Source organism: Entelurus aequoreus, linkage group LG11 (assembly GCF_033978785.1).
Source record: "Entelurus aequoreus isolate RoL-2023_Sb linkage group LG11, RoL_Eaeq_v1.1, whole genome shotgun sequence".
Classification (NCBI taxonomy): domain Eukaryota; kingdom Metazoa; phylum Chordata; class Actinopteri; order Syngnathiformes; family Syngnathidae; genus Entelurus; species Entelurus aequoreus.
In genome coordinates, this window is record NC_084741.1 from 73,956,139 (window position 1) to 73,973,497 (window position 17,359).

At 43.7% G+C, this 17,359-nt stretch overlaps 1 protein-coding gene across 2 annotated transcripts in view; it reads left to right on the plus strand.

Moving 5' to 3' along the window:
- The first annotated feature begins 694 nt into the window (after positions 1 to 694).
- LOC133660464 (lamin-A-like) overlaps positions 695 to 17,359 on the plus strand; it is a 48,378-nt gene continuing 31,713 nt past the window's right edge. The window contains exons 1-3 of one of the 2 annotated variants that reach the window (XM_062063979.1): positions 695 to 770; positions 896 to 1,080; positions 16,885 to 17,250. In XM_062063979.1, the coding sequence (XP_061919963.1) occupies positions 16,916 to 17,250 (335 nt within the window). In that variant the 5' untranslated portion in view covers positions 695 to 770; positions 896 to 1,080; positions 16,885 to 16,915. Of the gene's footprint in view, positions 771 to 895; positions 1,081 to 7,223; positions 7,400 to 16,884; positions 17,251 to 17,359 lie in introns of those variants that run through there. The other variant, XM_062063977.1, reaches the window with a different exon arrangement.

Consider the following 17,359-nt stretch of genomic DNA (forward strand, 5'->3'; position numbering starts at 1 on the left):
CGTTCCCTCAGTCAACATCACCACGCTGATTGGACAAAACCTGCCAGCAAATTACAGTTAGGAGGCTGCGCATAACTGGAAGTTGCATTCATTGGTGCTGCTAGTATATACCTGCTAACTTCCTGCTTGTATGGCTAACTTCCTGCTAGTATGGCTAACTTCCTGCTTGTATGGCTAACTTCCTGCTTGTATGGCTAACTTCCTGCTAGTATGGCTAACTTCCTGCTATCCGTGCTAATGGTGCTAGTACTGGTAAGTGTGAATATTGGAATTCCTGGTGGGAATTGGAACAGGATCGAAGCCCTTGGAGGTGTGACATTTGAGCATTGTGACATCATGGCTGACTTCTGCTTCCTTTGTCAACTTGCAGCAGTTTTATCATGCATTTGTTGTTGTTGTTTTTTGTTCTGCTTTGGCACTATTTGTTTCCTTTTATTTTGTTCTGCTTTGGCACTATTTGTTTCCTTTTATTTTGTTCTGCTTTGGCACTATTTGTTTCCTTTTATTTTGTTCTGCTTTGGCACTATTTGTTTCCTTTTGCATTTGTTCTGTGCAACTTTGCTAATGTTGACAACATAACATCCAACTGTGAGATGATTTCTGTCTCTAGACGTGAATTAGCTGAGTCACCTCATTCTTTCTCCTCCGCAGCACAAAATAGACCCGCGGAGGACCAACTACGGCCGCCAGGTGGCGCGCTGTAATTAGCGAAGATTGATTGACAGATCGTCTTCTTCTTCTTCCCTGGTGGAGTTGGTGTGCGGCTGCTCGTGGGTCTTTCTTCTTCTTCTTGTTGTGGTGGTGGTGCAGGTGGTGGTGCAGGTGGTGTTACATATCTGACAGTTGTTGTGTTGTTACATATCTGACAGTTGTTGTGGTGTTACATATCTGACAGTGCAGGAACGCAGCTCGGCACCAGCGGGACTTTTTGCATTATTGGACGTCATTTCAGCGAACCTGTTCTGCTGTGACGTGAACGTCCAACGTCCACGCGGGCTGCAGGTGCGCGGGAAAGGCGCAAGACGCCGCGGGAAAGTCGCGTGGTTTAAAGCGCGCGAAGGAACTTTCTGGAGGAATCAGGTAAGCACTTCAGTCGAACTTCTTCATGTTTTGTACTTTTTAAAGACTTCTTGCCTGCTTTTTAATGGCGGGACCGAACAAGACAGCTGTTGTTGTTTGGAAGGTGAACTCAGCTACCCCTGACGTCATCCCCCTGCAGTGAGCCCTCATGGCCGCTGGGGGGCGCTTACCTCTGCTTCTCTGGTGACACCGTGTGACCACCAGCAGAGGGCGCCAAAGATGCTCCGAATGACTTGAATAGCAGGACTAGAACATTGCTAATGAGATACTAATAGCAGGACTAGAACCATTGTAGAACACTGCTAATGAGATACTAATAGCAGGACTAGAACCATTGTAGAACACTGCTAATGAGATACTAATAGCAGGACTAGGACCATTGTAGAACACTGCTAATGAGATACTAATAGCAGGACTAGAACCATTGTAAAACATTGCTAATGAGATACTAATAGCAGGACTAGAACCATTGTAGAACACTGCTAATGAGATACTAATAGCAGGACTAGAACCATTGTAGAACACTGCTAATGAGATACTAATAGCAGGACTAGAACCATTGTAGAACACTGCTAATGAGATACTAATAGCAGGACAAGAACCATTGTAGAACACTGCTAATGAGATACTAATAGCAGGACTAGAACCATTGTAGAACACTGCTAATGAGATACTAATAGCAGGACTAGAACCATTGTAAAACACTGCTAATGAGATACTAATAGCAGGACTAGAACCATTGTAAAACACTGCTAATGAGATACTAATAGCAGGACTACAACCATTGTAAAACATTGCTAATGAGATACTAATAGCAGGACTAGAACCATTGTAAAACACTGCTAATGAGATACTAATAGCAGGACTAGAACCATTGTAGAACACTGCTAATGAGATACTAATAGCAGGACTAGAACCATTGTAGAACACTGCTAATGAGATACTAATAGCAGGACTAGAACCATTGTAGAACACTGCTAATGAGATACTAATAGCAGGACTAGAACCATTGTAGAACACTGCTAATGAGATACTAATAGCAGGACTAGAACCATTGTAAAACACTGCTAATGAGATACTAATAGCAGGACTAGAACCATTGTAGAACACTGCTAATGAGATACTAATAGCAGGACTAGAACCATTGTAGAACACTGCTAATGAGATACTAATAGCAGGACTAGAACCATTGTAAAACACTGCTAATGAGATACTAATAGCAGGACTAGAACCATTGTAAAACACTGCTAATGAGATACTAATAGCAGGACTACAACCATTGTAAAACATTGCTAATGAGATACTAATAGCAGGACTAGAACCATTGTAGAACACTGCTAATGAGATACTAATAGCAGGACTAGAACCATTGTAAAACACTGCTAATGAGATACTAATAGCAGGACTAGAACCATTGTAAAACACTGCTAATGAGATACTAATAGCAGGACTAGAACCATTGTAGAACACTGCTAATGAGATACTAATAGCAGGACTAGAACCATTGTAGAACACTGCTAATGAGATACTAATAGCAGGACTAGAACCATTGTAAAACACTGCTAATGAGATACTAATAGCAGGACTAGAACCATTGTAGAACACTGCTAATCAGATACTAATAGCAGGACTAGAACCATTGTAGAACACTGCTAATGAGATACTAATAGTAATAACCTACGTTAGGATTGTTTAGGGAATTGTACTATCTGTTAAAGACTTGAGTTTTCCTTGATGTGATTGTCTGATACTACTGTTGGTAGTATCAGACAATACTGTTATATAAAAAATCCTCAACCGACGCACGGAGGGGGGGGGGGGGGCGGGGGGGGGGGGGGGGTTGGTGGTAGCGGGGGTGTATAATGTACCCCGGAAGAGTTAGGGATGCATGGGATGCTGGGTATTTGTCCTGTTGTGTTTATGTTGTGTTACGGTGTGGATGTTCTCCCAAAATGTGTTTGTCATTCTTGTTTGGTGTGGGTTCACATTGTGGCGCATATTTGTAACCGTGTTAAAGTTGTTTATATGGCCACCCTCAGTGTGACCTGTATGGCTGTTGACCAAATGAGAGCTTGTGGTGCCTGAAGGTCCAAATGTCTTCTTTGTGTGCCTGAAGGTCCAAATGAGAGCTTGTGGTGCCTGAAGGTCCAAATGTCTTCTTTGTGTGCCGTGGTCACCAAGCGTGACATTGGGACGGAGATCCTCTGTTTAGTCATGGGTGTGTCAATTCCAGCCGTGAAAGGTAGACTCTAAAGTACACATGAACGCAACACCTGAGCTTTGTAGTGCAAGCGGGAGGTGAGCAAACACACCTTTTGTCTGAGGCTGACATTCCTGGCAGGCTGGAGAACACACCTTTTTTGGTGTGGGCCTGGGAATGTTTTCTATCTGCGCGGGTCTTTGCACCACCAATGTGTGGCAACATAAAGCATGACTAAGACTAGTTTCACAGTGCACTACCCGCTGCCACCAGCGGGTAGTGCACTGCTGATGAGTCCCAACTAGTTGGAAGTTGGTCCAAATGCAAATCCACGTTTGGCAGTGGGAAAAAACCAAGAAAGAAGAGGAGGAGGCTGTTTAGAACTCTGACTACTGCTTTCGAGCATCTCCTTGTCACACTTTACACTTGAAAGATGTCAGACGGGAAATGTTGGACCTCTACCTGGAAATATGACACATTCTTTCCTCCTGGGATTTGAAGGATCTCCTTGGTGAGGATGTGCCTGGCTCCTATTCTCATGTAGGTAGAAAATGATTATTCATCCTAGAAAAATGCCATTACTGACCTTGAGGTAAATAAATCACGCTAAATACCAGACAGATCATTATTGGGCTGATAAATCCGATATAAAAACAGCAAAGTTCTTCGATGACGACGACAACAACAAAAGATTAGATGTGCTGTCGGCAGGTCAGGGTGAACAAATCAAACACTCAGCCTGTCTGATTATTTGTCAACACCACGTTTTTATCGGCCCTCAGAATTCAATCATGAGGTACATTAAAGGCCTCCTGAAAGCCACTACTAGCGACCACGCAGTCTGATAGTTTATATATCAATGATGACATTGCAACACATGCCAATACGGCCGGGTTAACTTAGAAAGTCACATTTTACATTTCCCGCTAAACTTCCGCTTGAAAACGTCTTTGTATGATGACGTATGCGCGTGACGTCACTAGATAAATGGAAGTATTGGGACACATTGTATCCAATACAAAAAAGATCTGTTTCCATCTCCAAATTCCACAGTATTCTGGACATCTGTGTTGGTGAATCTTTTGCAATTTGTTTAATGAACAATGAAGACTGCAAAGAAGAAAGTTGTAGGTGGGATCGGTGTATTAGCGGCTGGCTGCAGCAACACAACCAGGAGGACTTTGACTTGGATAGCAGACGCGCTATCCGACGCTACCCGCCGACCGCATCTATGATCGGGTGAAGTCCTTCGTCGCGCCGTCGATCGCTGGAACGCAGGTGAGCACGGGTCGGGTGTTGATGAGCAGATGAGGGCTGGCTGGTGTAGGTGCAGCGCTAATGTTTTTATCTTAGCTCTGACGAGGTCCCGTAGCTAAGTTAGCTTCAATGGCATCGTTAGCAACAGCATTGTTAAGCTTTGCCAGGCTGGGAATTATTAACCGTGTAGTTACATGTCCATGGTTTAATAGTATTGTTGATCTTCTGTCCATCCTTCCAGTCAGGGGTTTATTTCTTTTGTTTCTATCCGCATTGGAGCCAGATGCTATCACGTTAGCTCCGTAGCTAAAGAGCTTCGCCGATGTATTGTCGTGGAGATAAAAGTCACTGTGAATGTCCATTTGGCGTTCTGGACTCTCATTTTCAAGAGGATATAGTATCCCAGGTGGTTTAAAATACAAATCTGTGATCCACAATAGAAAAAGGAGAGAGTGTGGAATCCAATGAGCCAGCTTGTACCTGAGTTACGGTCAGAACGAAAAAAGAGACGTCCTGCACTGCACTCTAGTCCTTCACTCTCACGTTCCTCATCCACAAATCTTTCATCCTGGCTCAAATTAATGGGGTAATCGTCGCTTTCTCGGTCCGAATCTCTCTCGCTGCTGGTGTAAACAATGTGCAGATGTGAGGAGCTCCACAACCTGTGACGTCACGCTACTTTCAACCTGTGACGTCACGCTACTTCCGCTACAGCCAAGGCTTTTTTTTTATCAGCCACCAAAAGTTGCCAACTTTATCGTCGATGTTCTCTACTAAATCCTTTCAGCAAAAATATGGCAATATCGCAAAATGATCAAGTATGACACATAGAATGGATCTGATATCCCCGTTTAAATAAGAACAATTCATTTCAGTAGGCCTTTAAACAAATTGCAACAGATTCACCAACACAGATGTCCACAATACTGTGGAATGTTGCCATGAAAACAGACGACTTAATAGCTGGCCACCATGCTGTCCCAAAATGTCCGCTACAATCCGTGACGTCACGCGCAGACGTCATCATACTGAAATGTTTTCAGCAGGATATTTACTTTCTAAGTTAACCCGGCCGTATTGGCATGTGTTGCAATGTTAAGATGTCATCATTGATACATAAACTATCAGACTGCGTGGTCGCTAGTAGTGGCTTTCAGGAGGCCTTTAATGCTGTTTATGGTTACATCCCTAAGCCCAAAGTGCATATCAATCAAAATGTTGAAAATGATACAGAAAAATCAAGTGTTGTGCATCTTTCGATATCATCAAAAGCAGACTGTGGAGAAAGTGACGGAATGAAAGGGAAAGATAGGATAATAATTGTAGTCAGAAGAATAAACGCTTGTTATGTAAGATTGATCCCAATCCACCTCCAAAGTATCATAACTTTGGAGGTGGTGACACCCCTGACAAGCACTCGATCTATTGTATTACCGTTGCGATGCGTGGGTTCATGTATTATTTGTGTAAGACCACAGCTATCAATTATGGTTTGGAGCGCCACGCACTGAGGGTCCGATGGGGTATTCATATGGATATTAAAGTCCCCCATTATGATTATATTGTCGGCGTGCGTCACTAGATCAGCAACGATCTCTGAGAATTCACTGATAAAATCCGAATAGGGCCCAGGGGGGCGGTAGATAACAGCCAGGTCGAGAGGTAGCGGTGTGACAGACCTCATAGTAAGCACCTCAAACGATTTATATTTATTATTTAGGTTAGGGGTAAGGTTGAAATTTTCATTGTATATTAGTGCGACACCACCTCCCCTTTTAAGAGGACGGGCAACACGCGCATTCGTATAGTTAGGAGGAGATGCCTCATTGAGCGCAAAAAATGTGTCTGGTTTGAGCCAGGTTTCGCTAAGACCAATGACGTTAAGATTGTTGTCTCTAATGACCTCATTAACCAATAACGCCTTGGGAGACAATGATCTTATGTTTAAAAAGCCCATATTATAGGTATTGGGCTGTTTTGACGAGTTTTTGTTAAGATTATCCGTAGTGGCAATATTAACAATGTTGCGTTTATTATGCGTAGTGCACTTGAAATAGTTTCGACCATATAATAGGAATTGCCCGTATGTGGGCTCTGTACCGAGGATGTCGTTGTGGCTTGTACAGCCCTTTGAGACACTTGTGATTTAGGGCTATATAAATAAACATTGATTGATTGATTGATTGATTGATTGATTGATCCCTGTGGCACACCATGGAGTCATAGTAGGACCTTCAACTCTGGCCACTTTGTAACCTGACACTTTCACTCTGGAACTGCTTGAAATGAGCTTCTATTCCAGATATTCTTTGCTCATTCACAAACTTACAAACAGTCTTAGTGCAGCCATCATGACGTCTGCAGCAGAGATGGAGCTCAACAGCTGCTTCACACACACACACACACACACACACACACACACACACACACACACACACACACACACACACACACACACACACACACACACACACACACACACACACACACACACACACACACACACACACACACACACACACACACACACACACACACACACACACACACACACACAAGCCCAGCCCAGCCCAGTCTGACTCCTCCTCCTCCTCCTCCCCTGTTGGTGCTCCAGCCCCTCCCCTCCCTGCTCAGACATTAGAGCTGTGGACGAGCAGGAAAGTCCTCCTTTTTGCCAGCTAGAGAGACACACACACACACACACACACACACACAGCCAGAGAGTGAGTGAGACTACACCCTCCAGCACTTCTTCTTCTTCTCCACCCTTATCACACACACACACACACACACACACACTTCTAGAAAGCCTCCATTTGCAGCTGGCTGCTCCTGAGAGCTTCCCAACAGCAAGAAAAGAAGGTAAGATCACATTCAAGTTTGTCTAAGTTTAAGATCCATGTTTTGTTGGAAGTTTGTCTAAGTCTAAGATCCATGTTTTGTTGGAAGTTTGTCTAAGTCTAAGATCCATGATTTGTTGAAAGTTTGTCTAAGTCTAAGATCCATGTTTTGTTGGAAGTTTGTCTAAGTCTAAGATCCATGATTTGTTGAAAGTTTGTCTAAGTCTAAGATCCATGATTTGTTGAAAGTTTGTCTAAGTCTAAGATCCATGATTTGTTGGAAGTTTGTGTAAGTCTAAGATCCATGATTTGTTGGAAGTTTGTCTAAGTCTAAGATCCATGATTTGTTGAAAGTTTGTCTAAGTCTAAGATCCATGTTTTGTTGGAAGTTTGTCTAAGTCTAAGATCCATGTTTTGTTGGAAGTTTGTGTAAGTCTAAGATCCATGATTTGTTGGAAGTTTGTCTAAGTCTAAGATCCATGTTTTGTTGGAAGTTTGTCTAAGTCTAAGATCCATGTTTTGTTGGAAGTTTGTCTAAGTCTAAGATCCATGTTTTGTTGGAAGTTTGTCTAAGTCTAAGATCCATGATTTGTTGAAAGTTTGTCTAAGTCTAAGATCCATGTTTTGTTGGAAGTTTGTCTAAGTCTAAGATCCATGATTTGTTGAAAGTTCTCCTCTTGACAAACTTGTTGAGGCGGTGGAGGGGAAGGAGGGGAAGGAGGGGAAGGAGGGGAAGGAGGGGCCGGGCAGAAGATCATGTTGAAGTAGTTGGCGGCCCACCCGTGTTAGTTGGCGGCCCACCCACGTTAGCGGGCACAGACTTTTGCTGCCTACTCTTCCAGCTGGCGTGGTCTTTCCCGCCTTTTTGTGTCCTGATAATAATGATAATGATTGTTCATTTCAAGGCATCTTTTTCTTTAGTTCACCGTAACTAATGTTTCTCATTTCTTTTTATTGTTGCTGGGGTTTTTGTAACCATAGATATTCACTTTTGGCCCCTTTTCCGTTGCATGCTAACTACACTTTTGGCCCCTTTTCCGCTGCATGCCAACTACACTTTTGGCCCCTTTTCCGCTGCATGCCAACTACACTTTTGGCCCCTTTTCCGCTGCATGCCAACTACACTTTTGGCCCCTTTTCCGCTGCATGCCAACTACACTTTTGGCCCCTTTTCCGCTGCATGCCAACTACACTTTTGGCCCCTTTTCCGCTGCATGCCAACTACACTTTTGGCCCCTTTTCCGCTGCATGCCAACTACACTTTTGGCCCCTTTTCCGCTGCATGCCAACTACACTTTTGGCCCCTTTTCCGCTGCATGCCAACTACACTTTTGGCCCCTTTTCCGCTGCATGCCAACTACACTTTTGGCCCCTTTTCCGCTGCATGCCAACTACACTTTTGGCCCCTTTTCCGCTGCATGCCAACTACACTTTTGGCCCCTTTTCCGCTGCATGCCAACTACACTTTTGGCCCCTTTTCCGCTGCATGCCAACTACACTTTTGGCCCCTTTTCCGCTGCATGCCAACTACACTTTTGGCCCCTTTTCCGCTGCATGCCAACTACACTTTTGGCCCCTTTTCCGCTGCATGCTAACTACACTTTTGGCCCCTTTTCCGCTGCATGCCAACTACACTTTTGGCCCCTTTTCCGCTGCATGCCAACTACACTTTTGGCCCCTTTTCCGCTGCATGCCAACTACACTTTTGGCCACTTTTCCGCTGCATGCTAACTACACTTTTGGCCCCTTTTCCGCTGCATGCTAACTACACTTTTGGCCCCTTTTCCGCTGCATGCTAACTACACTTTTGGCCACTTTTCCGCTGCATGCTAACTACACTTTTGGCCCCTTTTCCGCTGCATGCTAACTACACTTTTGGCCCCTTTTCCGCTGCATGCCAACTACACTTTTGGCCCCTTTTCCGCTGCATGCCAACTACACTTTTGGCCCCTTTTCCGCTGCATGCCAACTACACTTTTGACCCCTTTTCCGCTGCATGCCAACTACACTTTTGGCCCCTTTTCCGCTGCATGCCAACTACACTTTTGGCCACTTTTCCGCTGCATGCTAACTACACTTTTGGCCCCTTTTCCGCTGCATGCTAACTACACTTTTGGCCCCTTTTCCGTTGCATGCCAACTACACTTTTGGCCCCTTTTCCGCTGCATGCCAACTACACTTTTGGCCCCTTTTCCGCTGCATGCTAACTACACTTTTGGCCCCTTTTCCGTTGCATGCCAACTACACTTTTGGCCCCTTTTCCGCTGCATGCCAACTACACTTTTGGCCCCTTTTCCGCTGCATGCTAACTACACTTTTGGCCCCTTTTCCGTTGCATGCCAACTACACTTTTGGCCCCTTTTCCGCTGCATGCTAACTACACTTTTGGCCCCTTTTCCGTTGCATGCCAACTACACTTTTGGCCCCTTTTCCGTTGCATGCCAACTACACTTTTGGCCCCTTTTCCGCTGCATGCTAACTACACTTTTGGCCCCTTTTCCGCTGCATGCTAACTACACTTTTGGCCCCTTCTCCGTTGCATGCCAACTACACTTTTGGCCCCTTTTCCGCTGCATGCCAACTACACTTTTGGCCCCTTTTCCGCTGCATGCTAACTACACTTTTGGCCCCTTTTCCGTTGCATGCCAACTACACTTTTGGCCCCTTTTCCGCTGCATGCCAACTACACTTTTGGCCCCTTTTCCGCTGCATGCTAACTACACTTTTGGCCCCTTTTCCGTTGCATGCCAACTACACTTTTGGCCCCTTTTCCGCTGCATGCTAACTACACTTTTGGCCCCTTTTCCGTTGCATGCCAACTACACTTTTGGCCCCTTTTCCGTTGCATGCCAACTACACTTTTGGCCCCTTTTCCGCTGCATGCTAACTACACTTTCGGCCCCTTTTCCGCTGCACGCCAACTACACTTTTGGCCCCTTTTCCGCTGCATGCTAACTACACTTTTGGCCCCTTTTCCGCTGCATGCTAACTACACTTTTGGCCCCTTTTCCGCTGCATGCTAACTACACTTTTGGCCCCTTTTCCGCTGCATGCTAACTACACTTTTGGCCCCTTTTCCGCTGCATGCTAACTACACTTTTGGCCCCTTTTCCGTTGCATGCCAACTACACTTTTGGCCCCTTTTCCGCTGCATGCTAACTACACTTTTGGCCCCTTTTCCGTTGCATGCCAACTACACTTTTGGCCCCTTTTCCGTTGCATGCCAACTACACTTTTGGCCCCTTTTCCGCTGCATGCTAACTACACTTTTGGCCCCTTTTCCGCTGCATGCTAACTACACTTTTGGCCCCTTTTCCGTTGCATGCCAACTACACTTTTGGCCCCTTTTCCGCTGCATGCCAACTACACTTTTGGCCCCTTTTCCGCTGCATGCTAACTACACTTTTGGCCCCTTTTCCGTTGCATGCCAACTACACTTTTGGCCCCTTTTCCGCTGCATGCCAACTACACTTTTGGCCCCTTTTCCGCTGCATGCTAACTACACTTTTGGCCCCTTTTCCGTTGCATGCCAACTACACTTTTGGCCCCTTTTCCGCTGCATGCTAACTACACTTTTGGCCCCTTTTCCGTTGCATGCCAACTACACTTTTGGCCCCTTTTCCGTTGCATGCCAACTACACTTTTGGCCCCTTTTCCGTTGCATGCCAACTACACTTTTGGCCCCTTTTCCGCTGCATGCTAACTACACTTTCGGCCCCTTTTCCGCTGCACGCCAACTACACTTTTGGCCCCTTTTCCGCTGCACGCCAACTACACTTTTGGCCCCTTTTCCGCTGCATGCTAACTACACTTTTGGCCCCTTTTCCGCTGCATGCTAACTACACTTTCCCATTGGCCAAAGCAGCTCATGTTTGTAGTGCCAAGTTGATACCGCATGCCCCGAAACTAACCCAAATGCTAATGCTAGCTTAACTACCGTACTTTCCAGATTATAAAGTGCACTGATGTATCAACTTTAGGGAAAACAATATTTTCCATCTATTAGCTGCAAGTCGCAGGCGTTGTGAAAGGAGTTGTTTACACAGAAAAATGCTGTAAATGTTTCCAAACGGTGCCTGTAACGCGGCAGTAAAACGGCCGCTCAAACAAAACGTCAGTCATGGTCATGGAGCCACTAGCTGCACAAGCTAGCTCTCCAATCAGCTAAACAGACTCAATAACTCCACGCTGACATTTTGGTGAAGTTTATGAGGCATTTGTGAAAGTGAAACAATAAAACAAGAATGCCATTGTAATTTAATATTACTAACATAGACACTTGTAAACATGTTAGCATATTAGCTAATGCTAACGACGCTCACTTCATTACAGTACGATAGCACGTACAAATATGCATGAAAATCGCACGCAGGACGATTTTATTAGGTAAGAAGAGTTTTAGTTATATTGTAAAACTTACTAACGTTGCTTGGGGTGAGGAATGAAGAATCCGTACGAGTAGAGACGCTATGGAAGACCGAACGGCACTTCTACTTCAGGTTGAAAGCACTAAGTGGAAGGACACTGCAGCGAATGCGTCTTAAAGATGGCGCCTTAGCACAAACTACAACACACGTTTTCAGTGTTTTTCTTGTTTTGTTTTTTAAAGCTATTTGCATTATGGCCGTCAGCCAAGAAAAATCCATAAATTAGCCGCACGGTTTGATAAGCCGCAGTGTTCGGGTTTATGTCAGCATGTCTGTGATGTGGATGTAGCTGGACTATATCCCTGCTCTACAAAATGTACATTTATGTCAGCATTTATGTCAGCATGTCTGTGATGTGGATGTAGCTGGACTATATCCCTGCTCTACAAAATGTACATTTAAGTCAGAATTTATGTCAGCATGTCTGTGATGTGGATGTAGCTGGACTATATCCCTGCTCTACAAAATGTACATTTAAGTCAGCATTTATGTCTGTGATGTGGATGTAGCTGGACTATATCCCTGCTCTACAAAATGTACATTTATGTCAGCATTTATGTCAGCATGTCTGTGATGTGGATGTAGCTGGACTATATCCCTGCTCTACAAAATGTACATTTAAAGGCCTACTGAAATGAATTTTTTTTTATTTAAACGGGGATAGCAGATCTATTCTATGTGTCATACTTGATCATTTCGCGATATTGCCATATTTTTGCTGAAAGGATTTAGTATAGAACGACGACGATAAAGATTGCAACTTTTGGTATCTGATAAAAAAAAGGCTTGCACCTACCGGAAGTAGCGTGACGTAGTCAGTTGAACATATACGCAAAGTTCCCTATTGTTTACAATGATGGCCGCATGAAGTGAGAGAGATTCGGACCGAGAAAGCGACAATTTCCCCATTAATTTGAGCGAGGATGAAATATTTGTGGATGAGGAAAGTGCAAGTGAAGGACTAGTGGGGAGTTGAAGCTATTCAGATAGGGAAGATGCTGTGAGAGCCGGGGGTGACCTGATATTCAGCTGGGAATGACTACAACAGTAAATAAACACAAGACATATATATACTCTATTAGCCACAACACAACCAGGCTTATATTTAATATGCCACAAATTAATCCTGCATAAAAACACCTGCGTGTTAGTTATGCTAGCTCCTAGCTCCTCTGCTAGCTCCTAGCTCCATAGAACACGCCAATACAATTCAAACACCTGATCAACACACACAATCACTCAGCCCAAAAGACCGTTCACCTAACCCAAGGTTCATAAAGCTTATATATTTTTAAAAAGTTACGTACGTGACGCGCACATACGGTCAAGCTATCAAATGTTTAGCAGCCAAGGCTGCATACTCACGGTACCTGATATTCAGCTGGGAATGACTACAACAGTAAATAAACACAAGACATATATATACTCTATTAGCCACAACACAACCAGGCTTATATTTAATATGACACAAATTAATCCTGCATAAAAACACCTACGTCTTTGTTATGCTAACTCCTAGCTCCTATGCTAGCTCCTAGCTCCATAGAACACGCCAATACAATTCAAACACCTGATCAACACACACAATCACTCAGCCCAAAAGATCGTTCACCTAACCCAAGGTTCATAAAGCTTATATATTTTAAAAAAGTTACGTACATACGCCAAAAAAAAGTTGCGCACATACGGTCAAGCGATCAAATGTTTAGAAGCCAAAGCTGCATACTCACGGTAGCACGTCTGCGTCTTTGTCATCCAAATCAAAGTAATCCTGGTAAGAGTCTGTGTTGTCCCAGTTCTCTACAGGCGTCTGTGTATCGAAGTCAAAAGTCCTCCTGGTTAGAGTCTCTGTTATCCGAGTTCTTCCATCTTGACTGCATCTTTCGGGAATGTAAACAAAGAAGCGCCGGCTGTGTACTGTTGTGGCTGACTACGTTCGAAAAATACGTCCGTTTCGCACCGACAACTTTCTTCTTTGCTTGCTCAGCTTCTTTCTCCATAATGCAATGAACATAATTGCAACAGATTCACGAACACAGATGTCCAGAATACTGTGGAATTATGAAATGAAAACAGAGCTTTTTCGTATTGGCTTCAATGTGGAAGGCATACCCGTGTTCCCCGGTCTACGTCACACGCATACGTCATCCTCAGAGGCGTTTCGAACCGGAAGTTTAGCGGCAAATTTAAAATGTCACTTTATAAGTTAACCCGGCCGTATTGGCATGTGTTATAATGTTAAGATTTCATCATTGATATATAAACTATCAGACTGCGTGGTCGGTAGTAGTGGCTTTCAGTAGGCCTTTAAGTCAGCATTTATGTCAGCATGTCTGTGATGTGGATGTAGCTGGACTATATCCCTGCTCTACAAAATGTACATTTAAGTCAGCATTTATGTCAGCATGTCTGTGATGTGGATGTAGCTGGACTATATCCCTGCTCTACAAAATGTACATTTAAGTCAGCATTTATGTCAGCATGTCTGTGATGTGGATGTTAATACTAAATTATGAAACTGATTTGTTTTTAGATGTATGTTTAACATTTTTAGGACTTTTTAAAGAAAATATATATATGACAACACCGATTATGCAAATGATATGAGTGTCGTATTGACCCCGCCTCTAGCCACGCCCCCATCGCCCCCATCATATCTTTGATGACGTACAGTAGTTTAAAACAAATGGCACACAATAACTAAAGAAAAGCAAAAATGACCCTCAAAGTCTCAGGTCATTATTCAGAGTTAGCAAACATTAACAACAACAACAAGATTTTGAGGAAATATAAATATCAAGCTAATCATCCTAGTATCGATCATTGACCAATACTACCTTTGGTATCAACATCACCAATTTATGGATGGATTTGTCATCCTGACACACCAACAGTTTTACTATCTTCTCTCTAGACTTCTTGTTAACATCTCTCTACTTCTTCCATCTTCAACTTGACTTACCTTACTTCTTCTTACTTCTCTAGTCTTCTTGTTAACATCTCTCTACTTCTTCCATCTTCAACTTGACTTACCTTACTTCTTCTTACTTCTCTAGTCTTCTTGTTAATATCTCTCTACTTCTTCCATCTTCAACTTGACTTACCTTACTTCTTCTTACTTCTCTAGTCTTCTTGTTAACATCTCTCTACTTCTTCCATCTTCAACTTGACTTACCTTACTTCTTCTTACTTCTCTAGTCTTCTTGTTAACATCTCTCTACTTCTTCCATCTTCAACTTGACTTACCTTACTTCTTCTTACTTCTCTAGACTTCTTGTTAACATCTCTCTACTTCTTCCATCTTCAACTTGACTTACCTTACTTCTTCTTACTTCTCTAGACTTCTTGTTAATATCTCTTTACTTCTTCCATCTACAACTTGACTTACCTTACTTCTTCTTACTTATCTAGACTTCTTGTTAATATCTCTCTACTTCTTCCATCTTCAACTTGACTTACCTTACTTCTTCTTACTTCTCTAGACTTCTTGTTAATATCTCTTGACTTTCTTCTTCCATCTTCAACTTGACTTACCTTACTTCTTCTTACTTCTCTAGACTTCTTGTTAATATCTCTTTACTTTCTCCTTCCATCTACAACTTGACTTACCTTACTTCTTCTTACTTCTCTAGTCTTCTTGTTAATATCTCTTTACTTTCTTCTTCCATCTACAACTTGACTTACCTTACTTCTTCTTACTTTTCTAGTCTTCTTGTTAATATCTCTCTACTTCTTCCATCTTCAACTTGACTTACCTTACTTCTTCTTACTTCTCTAGACTTCTTGTTAATTTCTCTTGACTTTCTCCTTTCATCTTCAACTTGACTTACCTTACTTCTTCTTACTTCTCTAGACTTCTTGTTAATATCTCTCTACTTCTTCCATCTTCAACTTGACTTACCTTACTTCTTCTTACTTCTCTAGTCTTCTTGTTAATATCTCTTGACTTTCTTCTTCCATCTTCAACTTGACTTACCTTACTTCTTCTTACTTCTCTAGTCTTCTTGTTAATATCTCTCTACTTCTTCCATCTACAACTTGACTTACCTTACTTCTTCTTACTTCTCTAGACTTCTTGTTAATATCTCTCTACTTCTTCCATCTTCAACTTGACTTACCTTACTTCTTCTTACTTCTCTAGACTTCTTGTTAATATCTCTCTACTTTCTTCCATCTTCAACTTGACTTACCTTACTTCTTCTTACTTCTCTAGTCTTCTTGTTAATATTTCTTGACTTTCTCCTTCCATCTTCAACTTGACTTACCTTACTTCTTCTGTCCTTTCAGGCTAGCTTAGCTGTTAGCATGCACTCGCTTTGTAACATGTTTGGCATCAGTGATAATAATACTTGAAATGCAGTTCATTTCCCATTATATTGGCTTCCAGGAGTGCTCCACACTGTGTATAGACACACATATTTAGCTGCTATCTTCTTTAAAATACAGCATTTGTGATTTGCATTATTGGGTAATGTCACACACTCTGCTGATCATGATCAGTATTTCTTTGCATTTGTAGTAAGGGAAAGGCGACTTTATCCTTAAGTGAAAACAGTTATTTTACTGGCTTGCTTTTATTTTGAAGGCCTGACATTCCAAGTTTAGAATGTGTCATGCGTGCTGGTGTTTCCTGGGTGTTGGAGAGCAAAGGGAAGTTAAAATATGGACCGAGCGGGAGGGGAGGGTAAACTAGGAGGGAGGCTTGAGCGGTAAGGTGCGTTCACTGCGGCTTGTTTTTCACACTTTCCCTCTATACTATTTGCTTAGTTGGTATATTGCAGACGCCGAGTCTCTGATGTGTTGTATGACATCATGTTTTGTATTTGGCAAACTCTGCCAAGCAGCAAGTGGCAGTGCAGATATTCTTTTCATATGCAAAGGCCAACGTTTTGGATGAGGATGTCCTTAGTAGGGCAGTGTTTATGCAGTCGTCGCCATGGCAACTGGTATGCAAGGTCCATTACCCTGAGGAGCGCACTTTTTCTCCGGCAGGAAGTGAGAGCAGTGATTGTTTGAGTGAATCAACTCCGAGTCCGGTGGAAAGTTTTGAAGTGTAATAAAACAAGTTTCCTTCCCACAGCCAGTGAGTCACCGCATCGGCCCCCGTCGCCATGGAAACGCCGAGCCAGAAGCGCATGAGCCGCGGCGCCGCCTCCCCGGCCCGTATCACCCGGCTGCAGGAGAAAGAGGATCTGTGCAACCTCAACGACCGGCTGGCCGTCTACATCGACAAGGTGCGCTCGCTGGAGGTGGAGAACGCCGGCCTGCGTCTGCGCATCTCCGAGTCCGAGTCGTGCGTCAGCCGCGACCTCAGCGGCATCAAGGCGGCCTACGAGAGCGAGCTGGCCGACGCCCGCAAGACCCTGGACCAGGTGGCCCGGGAGCGTGCCCGCCTGCAGCTGGAGCTGGGCAAGATCAAGGAGGAGTACAAGGAGCTGAAAGCCAGGTAGGAGGGGGCGGGGCTTCAAACATTGCTGCGGGTCACATTCTTGCCGGTAGGGAGAGGACACGCCTCCAGCCAGACAGACCCCGCCCTTAATTATGCTGGCGGAATG